Source organism: Erpetoichthys calabaricus, chromosome 6 (assembly GCF_900747795.2).
Source record: "Erpetoichthys calabaricus chromosome 6, fErpCal1.3, whole genome shotgun sequence".
Lineage (NCBI taxonomy): Eukaryota > Metazoa > Chordata > Cladistia > Polypteriformes > Polypteridae > Erpetoichthys > Erpetoichthys calabaricus.
The window spans coordinates 197270550-197284256 of record NC_041399.2 but is presented as its reverse complement, the minus strand read 5'-3'; the positions used below and the strand labels follow the sequence as shown (position 1 = coordinate 197284256).

At 38.4% G+C, this 13707-nt stretch overlaps 1 protein-coding gene across 1 annotated transcript in view; it reads left to right on the top strand.

Annotated features, from left to right (window-relative positions):
• Positions 1–11168, top strand: part of maf1b (MAF1 homolog, negative regulator of RNA polymerase III b) — a 48043-nt gene extending 36875 nt beyond the window's left edge. Inside the window, exons 5-8 of the mRNA XM_028804277.2 lie at positions 5189–5310; positions 6892–7011; positions 8348–8455; positions 8566–11168. Of these exons, the coding sequence (XP_028660110.1) occupies positions 5189–5310; positions 6892–7011; positions 8348–8455; positions 8566–8590 (375 nt within the window). The 3' untranslated portion in view covers positions 8591–11168. The remainder of the gene's footprint in view (positions 1–5188; positions 5311–6891; positions 7012–8347; positions 8456–8565) is intronic.
• Positions 11169–13707: the final 2539 nt, after the last annotated feature.

Sequence of the window (13707 nt, the reverse complement as noted above, 5' to 3'; positions counted from 1 at the left end):
ACAACAAATGTTTTACCTATTTACCAGTTGGGAAGGCATCTAGGTTTATGCAGATGGCCCACCCCAAATCACCCCTTTTTTTTTTCCTCCTAAAGTCTTGATGGAATTTCATACTTTAGAAGTGGGGTTAGGTTTTGAGACGGTGGCACTGACCAGAAAGCAGGAGATAGAGCTGGAGGTGGCAGAGTTAAAGATGCTAAGATTTACATTGGGTGTGACGAGAATGGACAGGATTAGAAATGAGTACATTACAAGGTTGTCTCAGGTTGGACGGTTGGGATACAAAGTCAGAGAGGCTAGATTGCGTTGGTTTGGACATGTGTAGAGGAGAGATGTTGGGTATATTGGGAGAAGTATGTTAAGGATAGAGCTGCCAGGGAAGAGGAAGGCCTAAGAGAAGGTGGATGGGTGAGAGAGAACATGAAGGTGATGGGTGTAACAGAGCAAGATGCCTAGGACAGGAAGATCTGGAAAAAGATGATTCGCTGTGGCAACACTTAACAGGAGCAGCTGAAAGAAGAAGAAAAAGAAGTGGGGTTATTTGTTTGGGATTCTCTGACCAGGTTTTTTCAGGGCTGATGCAGATCCACATATACGGTATCATGTTACTGGAAGAGATCTATTTCGATTCAGATTATTATTATTTTTTGTTATCTTTTTAATTTTATTTTTTACAAGGAACTCCTGCATACCATCTTGCTCTTTTTGATTATTTTAAAGAATGGACAATTTACTGATCACCTATGCAGTTAAAATCAGCCAATTTAATTTTGCATCTGATCAATTTGAACATCACTATTATTTATGGGATAATTTTCCAGTCTTTTTGTGTCTCTTTAAAATGGTTCTATTTCCTTGTACTTCTGGTTTTACATTTACCTTTCATTATGATGTCATTCAGATGACATTTTAATTTCAGTATTGTGATGTTGTCCTGAAAAAGCATTGTGATAGCAATGATGCAAAATAAAATCATCTAAGACATAAGAGAAATTCCTGTGCTGGTTTCTTAAAATACATTAGTATCATGGACCAAATCTTTAAATGTTTAACACTGTGCTTACTGTTAAAGTGTATCTGCTTTCTCACTTATATGTTATACAGGGGTACAAAGCAACAACCACATTGTTTTCGGTCATAAACTTTTTGACTGAAAATGAGGTATGTGCACATGCACTCATGGTACAGCAGTGCTCCAGACATTTTTTTGTGTTGCTTTTCCACAGATGCCTCTGTAGTTCAGTGTAATGTTACTGATTAGCAGTCTGTTCATGAGGAACAAAAAAATGTATTAACAAGTCCTTTAATCTTGAAAAATGTGATCATCATTGCCTTGATGTTGAAAAACAAATTCTCCAAATTTGCACGTATAATTGTGGAATAAATGTCAGAAATATGCACTTTATTAAATTGGCATGTTTGATAAAACACATATTTGGGTCCGTGGCAGTGCTGGAGCTTTATAAAAAAACAGTGTGCTTAGGCACCGGGTGAGCATACCGTGGATGAGTGGCCATGGGATGTTGATTGGAAAGTGGTGGTGGTGCCAATGTTCATGAGCAGATGCGCACAGTTTGGCCAGTTTCCTCATTAGCGCTCTGGGGTTTGTAATTAAGGCACCTGAGTAGGACAGAGAGTAGGGAGCGATCAGGAGAAAAGAAAAAGGAAAAAGACAGAGGTTAAAGGAAGGAATTGGAAGGTGAAGAGACAGGATCATGGCTGAGCTGCTGTGATCGTGTTGAGGCATTTGTCCTGGAAGAGGCCCCGAGAGGAGACCAGACAGCGCTCACAGGGTTGCTCCTGCTGAGCACCCAAGAAGCACGAGACACATGGCTGATGTATGGTGCTGGGAGAAAGGAGGATGGTGGCATTTGTCGGAAGGCATCTCCTGCTGTAGAGCAGACTGTAGGGGTGAGCAGCAGAGACATGGTTTAGGAAGAAGCATTGAGGCTTGTGATTTGTTTTAAAAGGAAGGTCCTGACTTTGTTTTAACCTTGATTTTAGTCATTTTAGATTATTTATTTATTTCAACCTCCCCTGGGAATATGTGTTTTAATTCTGGATTATTTATTGACTAAAGAATTTGCACTGCACTTTGTTTTGAGATGCTATTCTATTGTGAATAAAAGCACAAAGCACTATTTTGCCTCTACCTTTGCTGTTATGTGTCCTCCATGCACCCTTGATTTCATGACTATCAGTAGCCAGGTTTCCATCCAAGGAGTTTTTGCGAAAAAATATTTAGCGCTTCAAATTTTTTACCGATATAGCTGATGGAAATGCTAATTATCGATAAAATGTTGTACATGTCGACATAATATTTTTCCGTTTAACTTTAGCGCATAAATTCCATATCGATACTTCAGATGTCGCAAAAACTACATTGGAAACAGTTTTTGTCGGAAAAAAGGGCTTTAACGCAAATAAATGTGTCACATTTTCATCACGTGCAATCAAAACGAGAATGGCGGAGCGGTTCGCATGGTCTGATGAAGAGAGTTTTTTTTTTTTGATTAAACGTCGTTATTTTGTATTAATTCAAATTTCAGTTTTAATTAAAAACCTTAAGGGAAGCAGGTTAATTCAGTTGTTATCGCACTGAGAAGGGATGTTGAAAGGTAGGCTCACCTGTACAGATCCGATGCTGCAAACACAGCTGCATCATCGGCACTTCCAGGAGTGCCAACGCAAATGTCTCGTATCATGCACCTGTCATCAACAAGGGCCTGGAGAACAATAGATGGCCACCCTTTGCGATTAATGTAATCGCGGTAGCCTTCCGTCGGGGGAAGAATAGGCACATGCGTGCCATCCAGCGCACCGTAAATCTGTGGCACAAGATGCACCAAGGAATTGCGGTATGCAATTTCATTGGCCTCCGCTACAGTCGGAAGTCTGATATAACGGCGCATTAATTTTTGTTTAATAGCGGTACACACAGCATATACACATCGATAGACGGTAGTTTTACTAATCCTGAAAGTTTCTCCAACTACTCTATACTCGGCGCAGGTTGCCAGCTTGTAAAGGGCGATGGCAATCCGCTTTTGGGTTGGAACCGGTGGTCGGTGGCAACCTGTGATGGGCGCAACATCAGGACTGATGAATCCACAAAACATCTCAAACGTTGGCCGTGTCATTATAAAATGTTGCAGCCAGAGATTTTCTGTTAAGTGTCTCTCCACCACCTCCTCCCAGAAGGTCTTATTCCGTCGTCTCTCCCATACCCGTGGGTTTTGTCGCACTGGGGTACTTTCTTCGAGCTCTAGGGCTATCAGACAAGCAACTGCTTCATTCTGCTGTCGTCTTCGGATATTATGTACAATTCCAATTATTTGTGAAACTGAAATAACAGTAAGCTGGCAAATTTCAAAAAACTCTGAATAATCTCTCCATTTCTTTGTTTCTTTGTTTAGTGGAGGGGGCGTAACGTGGAAAACAAAAGGTAGATAATTTGCGACATACACAAAATTATGTATGGAAACGGCTCAAGGGCAGATTTTTTTCGCGATACAACAAAAGTTATGCGACAGTTCGTTTTGGGGGGGGATGACGTCATCACGCACACCATTTTATCGATAAAAAGCCAGTTTGATGGAAACAGGCTGGAGACAGCAAATTTCGCACATTTTTTTTACGTATATTCTGTTTGTCGATAACAAAACGTCGCAAAAAACTGGATGGAAACTTAGCTAGTGTCCCAGGTTCAAGGGAGTACGCCAGCTGTGGGCAGTCCGGGACATGACAGCATGATACCACTAGGTGGACTTTTTAACAAAGACTGTAGGCATACGATGCTTGGCTGCATAGTCGATAGCTTCACCCTACTTCCATGCTATTGATAGATTCCTGGAATTTTTGAGTCCATTCTTTTAAATGGCAATATGAAACCATATAATCAGCAGTGGTTAAATGCATCCCAGTATGTACAGAACCTAAATATTTTGTAAAACTCATGACCGTTTAGTCTGTTAAGCTCATTTAGTTGGCTAATATCTAAGATGTCCCAAAATCTCATCCAGATACTTTTTTTAAAATAAACACACAAAGCTACAATCACGCAGAAAATAAGTCATGTAAGACTTTGACACTGTGTATGTACATTGTCCTTTCAGACAAACATAACACGCATGGTGCCCTAGTATCCAAAGCCACAAAAGAGAATAAGAAATCATCAGATGAGAAGAGACCATTAAATCCATCAAACCCGCTTGGTTAGCTAATAGCCAGTTGTCTCATCTTACCTAGGTTCTTTTAAAAAGTTGTCAAGGTTTCACCTTAAGCTATATGAACTAGTAATTTGTTCCAGATTCCTATGGCCCTTTGAGTGAAGGAGTGCTTCCTGCTTTGAATCTTAAATGCACTACCTCTTAAACTCTACCTGTCTCCTCGTACATAATTCACTATTTAACTTAAAATTGACCATCCACATTATCAGTGCCTGAGAATGTTGATGCAGTCTTGTTCACTCAAGACTATAGAGGTAGAATTCACTTAGCCTGTAAGAATGGGACATGTCTTTTAATCCAGGGAAGCACTGGGTTATTGTTCTTTGCACATATTGAAGAAAGATGTAGCAACTTTTGTACCATGTTGAGCATTTGACCAGAACATCACACAGCACTCCAGATGTGGTATCAGTAATGCTTTGTAAAGCTTGAGCATATCCTCCCTTAATTTACATACAACAATTTTTACAATCCAGTCTAGCACTTCATTTGCATTTTTGCACATTGCCTGAACAATGAGAATGTTAACTCAATGTAAACACTTTTATTTTTTTTTCTTTCAGAAGTTGCACATCTTGTATTATTTAGTAATATTTTTTTGCCTGCATGTAGCATTTTTCTCTTCTGTATGTTAAACTGCATTTTTCAACATTTGTCCAATTCTGAAGAATTTCCAGGTCATATTGAAATTGTCTTTGCTGCCTTCTTAGTATCTGTTCTCTGACCAATTTTAGTGTCATTTGCAAATTTCGCTTTTTTTTTTTTTTTATAATTTTATTTAATAATTTTATAAAGACAATTTTAGTAAGCATATTTTTGTTTTCCCTGTTCTTTTGGCATGATGGTTAGAGCTGAATAAAAGATCAATCTGTCATTTTTATGAGCCCTTTTAATGTACCTTTCAGGTTGTAGGTATAGCATTATGAATTTGTTGACTGACTTGCAGCGTTTCTTTTTAGGTCCTAAATGCAGTGAACAGCAGTTTATTCTCAGCTATAGGAGAGAAGTTTAACAACCTGAAACCAGAGCTCTGGACAGCTGTTGACCAAGAAATCTGCTTGCAAGATTGTGACATCTACAGGTAAGTGCACTTCACCAATTTTAACTGTCAATTTTACCTGCTTACTGGCGCTGTTACATTGAATGTCATTATTTGGAAAAGGTGTTATTTGAAGGCAAAAACACCAACATTGGCAACATTTGATTGTAAAACAACTGTTGTTTGTTACCTCACACAAACTTTGGCTTCCTGTTACTCCACACTATGCAACATTGCCATATTTTACAGATCTGTTTTTGCATGTCTCTTCCTTGATCAACCTTTCCATAATTATAAATGGTTTGCTTTTAATTACCGGTAGTAAAACTTACAGCTGCATCAATTCATAATGTAGGTTGGGGCAGATTTTGCTACCCCACATCTGTTGTTTTGATAAGCACATTTTTAAACGCTTCTCCAGTATATTAAGGCTACCCACACACTTTTCTATCTAAAAACAGCATTTTTAAACAAAAATTGTCTCTGTCACATTATTTACACATTTACACAAGTATCTGCACACATTACAACGACTGAAAATATATACAACATTAGACATGCGTGTATTGGTGGAAACAGGACGAAGTGTCCTCCTTGAAAGGGGTGCTTACACTGCTGGCAGTGGAATTTATCAAAAATTGTAGCAACCTGTAAATCTGTCTCTTGCTGTTGTATGCAGCATTCAAGCTATATAAAACACAATTTAGATGTACTGTATACAACTAAGCAACACAACAAGCACCATGGGAAGCAACTCCTCTGTGCTCACTATGTTGGAATACGGTTTTCTTCCATGAAGGGAGACCAGTCAGGGAATGAGACATTGTAATGAGCAGGATCCAATCAGGGAAAGGCCATAGTAAGTATGATCCAATCGGACCGCAATTACAGTCTACTTTTTTAAAACTGTATGTTTTCACCCATCCTCTCTGCAATTCAAAGCCTCCGTTTTCATAAGCTCTGGATTGCATTTTCAAAAGTCTGTTTTTGGGGGTTAAAAATGGCAGGGTAGTTTGGACAAAAGGCAAAATGGTGCCTAATGTCTGCATTTGTAAATTAAGGCAATATCCATACTACTAAGCCTTCAAGAAGCGCTCTGTACATGATCCTGCTACCATTCAGTCTTAAACCTAAGATCCTTTATTTTTCTTTTCTCAATAATGCAAATGGAAAATAACTCCATGATTTATTCCCTTACTTCCAGGAGACCTTTCAGTGTCAGCAAGTGTGCAGAGAGTGAATACTGAATTTAAATCCACTATACATAACACTTTTCGTTATGATTGTTTTCCTTTTTAAATGGGCTTGCTTTTGTTGCTACTGGCACTGCTGTTACCATGAGAATAAAGTATACAAAAACAAATATAAATGTACATGTAACAGCCAGAGTTGTTAACCTAAGTTTGAATATATTCGAATATTTGCTTATCTTTAGTTTGAATATTTGAAAATGTTTTTTCAGCTGATTTGATTGCGCAACTGCTTATTTTTTATCTTCTATGACTTGATAAAAGCCTTAATGTAATAATATTTCATGCACAATCAAGTTATTCCTTAAAATTGTATTTTTGTCTGTATCTGTAGTTTAATTCTTTTCATGTCATTTTTTTTTTCTTCCTGCAGTTATAACCCTGATCTAGACTCTGACCCTTTTGGAGAAGAAGGAAGCCTCTGGTCTTTTAACTATTTTTTCTACAACAAGAAGCTCAAAAGAATAGTCTTCTTTACGTGTCGTTCTGTCAGGTGAGGTACCTTTCAGGCAGGATTATTCTATAATATATTTTTTATTATATTTAATGGAAGGAATTATTAAGGGAAACATTGAGCAACACATAGCAAGAAAATGAGTTTTAGTGAGCAGTCAGTAATGGGTTCAGAAAGAGGGAAGTTGTGTTTTACCAACATGCTGGAATTCTATGAGGAAGCGTCTAAAGGATATAATGAAAGAAGAGCATATGATATTATTTATCTTGACTTTCAGGAAGTGTTTGATAAGGTGCCACATGAGAGGTTGGGTATCAAACTAAAAAAAGCAGGAGTTCAGGGTGAAATTAAGAGTGGTGCCCCACAGGGGTCAGTGCTATGGCTGCTGCTGTTTTCAATTTATATAAATGATTTGGATAGGAATATATGTAACAAGCTAGTTAAGTTTGTGAATGATACCAAGCAAGGATGAATGGCAGATAATCTAGACCCATTGAATCATTACAGAGGGACCTGGACAGCATATAGGCTTTGGCAGATGAAATTTAATGTAAGAAAATATATTAAGTATTACATGTAGGAAGTAAAAATACGAGGTCTGAAAATTGAAAGTACACCTTATGAGAAGTATACAGGAGTCATAGTGGACTTTACACTATCAACTACCAGACAATGTTCAGAAGCATTAAGAAGGCTAACAGTATGTCAGGATATATAGTACCCTGATGTGTGGAGTACAAGTCCAAGGAGGTTCTGCGCAAGCTTTATGACGCACTGGTGAGACCTCATCTGGAGTACTGTGTGCAGTTTTGGTCTCCAGGCTACAAAAGTACATAGCTGCACTAGGAAAAGTCCAGAGAATAGCGACTGTGTCTGATTCCAAGGCTACAGGGAATAAATTATGAGGAAAATTTTAAAAATCTGAGCCATTTCAGTTTAAGCAAAAGAAGATTAAAAGGAGGCATGATTGAACTGTTTTAAATTTTAAAGGGAATTAGTCCAGTGGATTGAGACTACTACTTTAAAATGAGTTCATCAAGAACACAGTGACACAGTTGAAAACTTGTTATAGAGTAAGTTTCACACAAGCATTAGGAAGTTTTTCTTTATGCCAAGAACCATAGATACATAGAATAAGCTACCAAGTAGTGCGGCAGACGGTAGGACTTTAGAGATTTTAGAGACTTTCAGACTTCGACTTGATGTTATTTTAGAAAAGTTAAGTGGATAGAACTGGCAAGCTTTATTGGGCTGAGTGCCCTGTTATCCTGTAAATTGTTCTATTGTTCTAATAAGTTATGAGCTTTTGTGATGTAGTAATAAATGCAGTAGGTCTTTATTACACTTTTTGGTGCATATTTATCTTTTCTGACAGTTTTCTGAGTGGATATGGTCGTAATGAACTAGACAATGAGCTAGATATGGAGCTTGGAGATGCAATGGATGAGGATGAGGAGGATCTGGACAATTTTGAAGAGGACAGGTCTGTAGTTTTTTGCTATGTTAATGTTTCCTTTTTGATCTTTTGAATTATAGTGCAGCAGTAGAGTGATGCTGATGAAAGTTTTTATTTCTTATTCTTTTTCCCTCTAGGTATCAGCAAGCCGTGTGTGTCTAACTCAATGGCTCCATCCTTCTACTGTGAAGGGAATGCAGTGGGGAGTATTTTTTTTTTTTTTGCAACAAGGGCAGAACATGTCTTTTTTTCTTTTTCTTTCTGCCACTCTTCTGAATCTCAGGCATATCTGTTCCATAGCATTCTTGCTTTACCTTGGGCTGAATCTTTTGCAGACACGCTATGAATGTTTTGATTTATCAGGATATGGTGATTCGTGATCTCCTTTGTTTTGCATGAATTTGTGGAAACAGCTTTTTGGAAATGAGTCTGGAATTGCTTTGAACTGGATATGGATCCCTGTCCTCTTATTACAGCATTTCTTTTGCTCTGATATATATATATATATATATATTTTTTTGTCCTTCTCTGCTGGCCATCCAGACTGGGACTGCTGGTGTTTGACCCTCCATATGCTGTAGTCTTGAAGAAGAGAGACACCGAACCAAAGAAGCAAGGCCATGCTTCTCCTCTCCAGTGTGCTGGGTACCTCTGTTGCTGAGGGGAAACATGTTCAGACTATTCATTTTTTTCCCCCTTGCATCATGAATTCTCCAGATGAGACAGGAGATAAATGTGTTTGTATTTGTATATTAGAGACAGTACTATTAGGTGGTTTTTGGATTAGTTGAGTTAAATACTGAGGGCTTACAGTTTGTCCTATTTAAAGATCCTTTTCATGTAGAGAAAAGCATTCATTTGTGCATGTATGTAAAAATATTCCACTGACGTATTGGATATTTCAAAAGAGGATTATTCTGGTTTCTGAACACATTCTCAGCTTGCACTGACACTCCATGATGCTCATTCTGATGACAAATATCCATCTTTGAGCAGATTAAAAAAAACTAACTGATTTCTAATCTGCTGATGTTCTACTACAGCCGCTGGCAACTAGAGCAGTGTTAAATGTTGGGCTCTTTGGTCTTCCACGAAGGCAAACTAGAGACTACTTCTGTTAAATGATCATGGTGGCATTTTCTTTCCCTGTTTTTTTTAAAATATTTAATCTTTTCCTTTCCTCTTTGCCTAAGCAAACTGCTGTTGGCACCAGCACTGCACTGATATTTTTTTCTGTTTTTAAAAAGTTATGTAATGTATTGATGCATTTAAGCGAAAGACAGAGTAGATATCTTTTATCTTTTTCCTTCACTCTGTCTATATGATATATATATATATATATTCGTATATATGTATAAATATACATACTTTTAAGTGTTCAAGATTTTTTCTGACCTGTCCCTGTGTTCAGCTGTGTTTCTAGTGAATTGGAATTGTAACAGCCTTGCAGACATACATAATGTGGTTTTGAATAGCCTAGTGGTATCGGCTTGAGCTTCAATACAAGTCTTTGCAGATTTTGTAATTGCTTACTGAGATGTTTCATGTCTCTGAGACTGGCTGAGGGGTAACTGGACTTTGCTAGGACTCATCCTCCAAGGATTATGATTCTTGCATATGCTGAAAGTCTGGAGCAGAACTCTGTCCTCGTCACCAGTTTGGCCTTGTTAATTATAACTGCTGTTGTAGGCCTGTACAATGTTATTTCATGATCCTTGATATTATATCTATATATATATCTATATATATATATATATATATATATATATATATATATATATATATATATATATATATATATATATATATATATATATAGATATCTATATATATATCTATCAGGGGTGGGCAGTGTCATTCCTGGAGGGCTGCAGTGGCTGCGGGTTTTTGTTCCAACCCAGTTGCTTAATTAGAAAATAATCCTTGCCAATAATTACATTTCATGGCTTATTAGTGCTTTAACTCTGCTATGTCAAGTCATTCTCATATCCTAGATTTATTTTCCATTCTAAGGATATCATCCAAATACTTTGAATTGTAAAATGGATGGGTAATTCTCAATCCTTCACTTTTTTTCTCTTCTCTTTCCTTCCAAGTATTTAATTAAACCAAATAGTGCATGATAAATACACACAGGTGTAAAGGGTAACAAGCAAAATGGATAACTGCTGGTTTCTTTTGTCATTTGCATCTTATTGCTAATAAGGAGCAATTAAAAACCGAGAATACAGCTGTTTAAGACTTAAATAAGCAATAAGGGTTCAAAATCTTAATGAGGGAGACAACTAAAATGAAGCAGAAGTGTTTCTAGAACAATAAGTGCTTCTTATTAAGCAATTGGGTTGGAACAAAAACCTGCAGCCACTGCGGCCCTCCAGGAATGACTTTGCCCACCCCTGATAGATTATATATATATATATATATATATATATAATCAATTTCCTTTTAAGTGAATTCTGTACCAGCTATCAGACAGATTATATCATGCTAAGGCTTTTAATGATGTTAACCTGCTCGAGGGATCAACATCAGAACAGTCAAGTGTAGCAGTAAAGCCTTGCTTCCTGTCTGTAATGTTTTGAGTATTGTTTTATTTTTACACCTAAAATACTTTTTATAATGTAGTTTCCTGCATTTTACCTGTTTTGTATAACCCCATAGGAAGAATATTTGGAGTGATTTATTTTTAATAGGCAATGTTCTTTTACACATGGTACATGAATAAACTTCCAATTATTTATGTTGTTGTGTTGTATTATTTGAAGCGCAATTAAATGTGGATCATGTGACTTTCATCAGTTATTTATAGCAGTGTTTCTTAATTTGAGTCTGAAAGTCACCTTGAAGGTTACAAAGTGAGTTCTTGTGCCCAGGATCTTTTAAGCATCGAGTTACATATCACATACAGTACATGACAACAGTTTGCAGGTTGCTTTCGCAGCCATGTATGCTGCTGATGAGATATCCGTTTGCTTCAGCTCATTAAGTATTTTACTGTAAGTTTAGATATTTGTACAATTAAACGTGCATACTTGGGTGTTCCAAATATACATAACATACTCTCATTCTCATTTTCTGAAACCACTTGTCCTGGTGAGGGTTGCGGTGGTAGCAGGCCAGCCCAGATTTCTCTGTCCCCTGCTACAGATTCCAGCTTTTGTGAGATGTAATCAGTCCAGTGCATTCTGGATCTTCTGCAAGATCTCCACCTGTTGGGACATTCCTGGAAGCAGCTGTAGGTGGGGAGTCACCATGGGTGGCATTCTTAGAACATGCCCAAACCACCTCACCTGACTCCTCTTGATCTAGAAAAGTAGCGACTCTACTCCTGGGGTTCTCCTGAATCACCCAAGCGTCTCACCAGCATGGCTGGGCTGACCCTCAGTAGTAGGGTGAGATGCTTAGGTGATTCAAGATAATCTAGGATCTAAAAGTAGAGTCACCACCTCACCTAGCTTCTCTTGATCTAGAGAAGTAGCGACTCTACTCCTAGGCTTCTCCTGAATCTCATAAGCGTCTCACCCAACTACTGAGGGTCCGCCCAGCCATGATTTGAAGAAACCTCATTTCAACCCTCATGACAGTACAAATTTATAAACGGTGTAACTCACCCAGGATAGGATGACCAGGACCCATTTCTGGAGCCAGACCTGGGGGTGGGGGAGGTGTTTACCAGCCAGCTCCTTGTTTGCTAGACAATTAGCCATTATGTGTGCTCACCACCTGCAAGACAAAGGGTGAGGGATGGGTATGAAGCCACTTTAGTGGCAGACATAGGTTAAGCTAACCTAAATTATGCTGCTGTGGAAAAACATTCTGCATTGTTCATGTTCCAAATAAGTCCAGTGTCTCTTCACCTAATACTTAGAGTGATGGCACTTACATCTTACATCATGGAGACCATTGAGAAACCAGTCCGAGACTATAGAAGTGCTCTTGTGGTAGGCCACCTGGATACTCTGCGGTTTGCCAATCAGAATAAGATTGGAGTGGAGAATGCACTTCTCTTTCTGCTCCACAAAGATTAATTCTCACCTGGACATGCATATCTGGCAGCACTATGAGGATTATTTTTCCAGTGCTTCAGTACCATCCAAAATTCTCTGTAAAGAAGTAAACTCGGAGATATAAAGGTGGATGAGCATATGGTGTCATGATGATGGACTATCTGTCAGGCAGACTGCAGTTTGTCAGACTCAAGGACTGTGTTTCTGATAATGATGTAAGGAACAGTTCTGTCTCCTTTTTCTATTCAATCTGTACACGTCCGACTACAAATATAACACCAGGTCATGTCACCTGCAGAAATTTACAGATGATTCTGCTTTTACTGGCTGTATTGATAAGAGGGATGAGACCGAGGAGAAGGAGAAATTTGTTTATTGGTGCAGAAAGAATGGTCTGTAACTGAACATCAGCAAAACCAACCTTAGGAGACTACATTCCTTTAATATGGGAAGTAACATCCTTCACATCTTTGTCTGGGGTCATCTGAGGCCTACCTGCAATACCTCCTCCACCCATTAGGCTATATGCACACTCTCTTCTGGATTCTGTGTTGGCCTGCTCCTTCACTCCCGGGCTGATATCAAAATGGGCTAGCTATGGCATTTTTCACCTGATCGCTTCAAGACGTGCCCAGACTTACAGTAACAACTGCAAGTTGCATGATTCAAACATTGTGCCAAATGTCAAGAGCTAAGAAGGAGAAGGGCTTCAAACTATATGTTTCAAGCTACATCCACAATTACAAAGGTAAGATCCGAATGTATTAAAAACTTGTGTCTACTATGAACTTAACATGGAGCAAATGTGTAATTACGTTAGGCTTCTTGAAAAAGGCAGAATTTCAATAAATAGTCATTAAACTTTAGTCAGGGACAGGTGAATATGTATGTAAGCTTAATGCATAATAACATGAGTTTTCTGGACATTTTACTTTGTAAAAAAGCAAATGTCTCTGTATGAGCCAGCAAAATGGTGAATGCCAAACCGCGGCTTCATCATAAGCATCTGATTTTGTTTCCTCAGCTGGAGGATCGCCTTTCTTAGAGACGCATTTCCTTCAAGCACTAGGTCGACAACTGCTGGATCCTCTTCCTCCTTGCCCAGTCTGTCATCCTGCATTGGTTGCTTTCTCCTCACCCAAACCCCCAGGTCTTGCATGTGGAATGGAGAAATTGTTCCACTCAAACAATGCAGGAACTGCTCCCTTCTTCAATGATCGTCAACCCATCTCAGACCCTGGCTCATGAAAATCCTCTTTTTTAAAATTATGG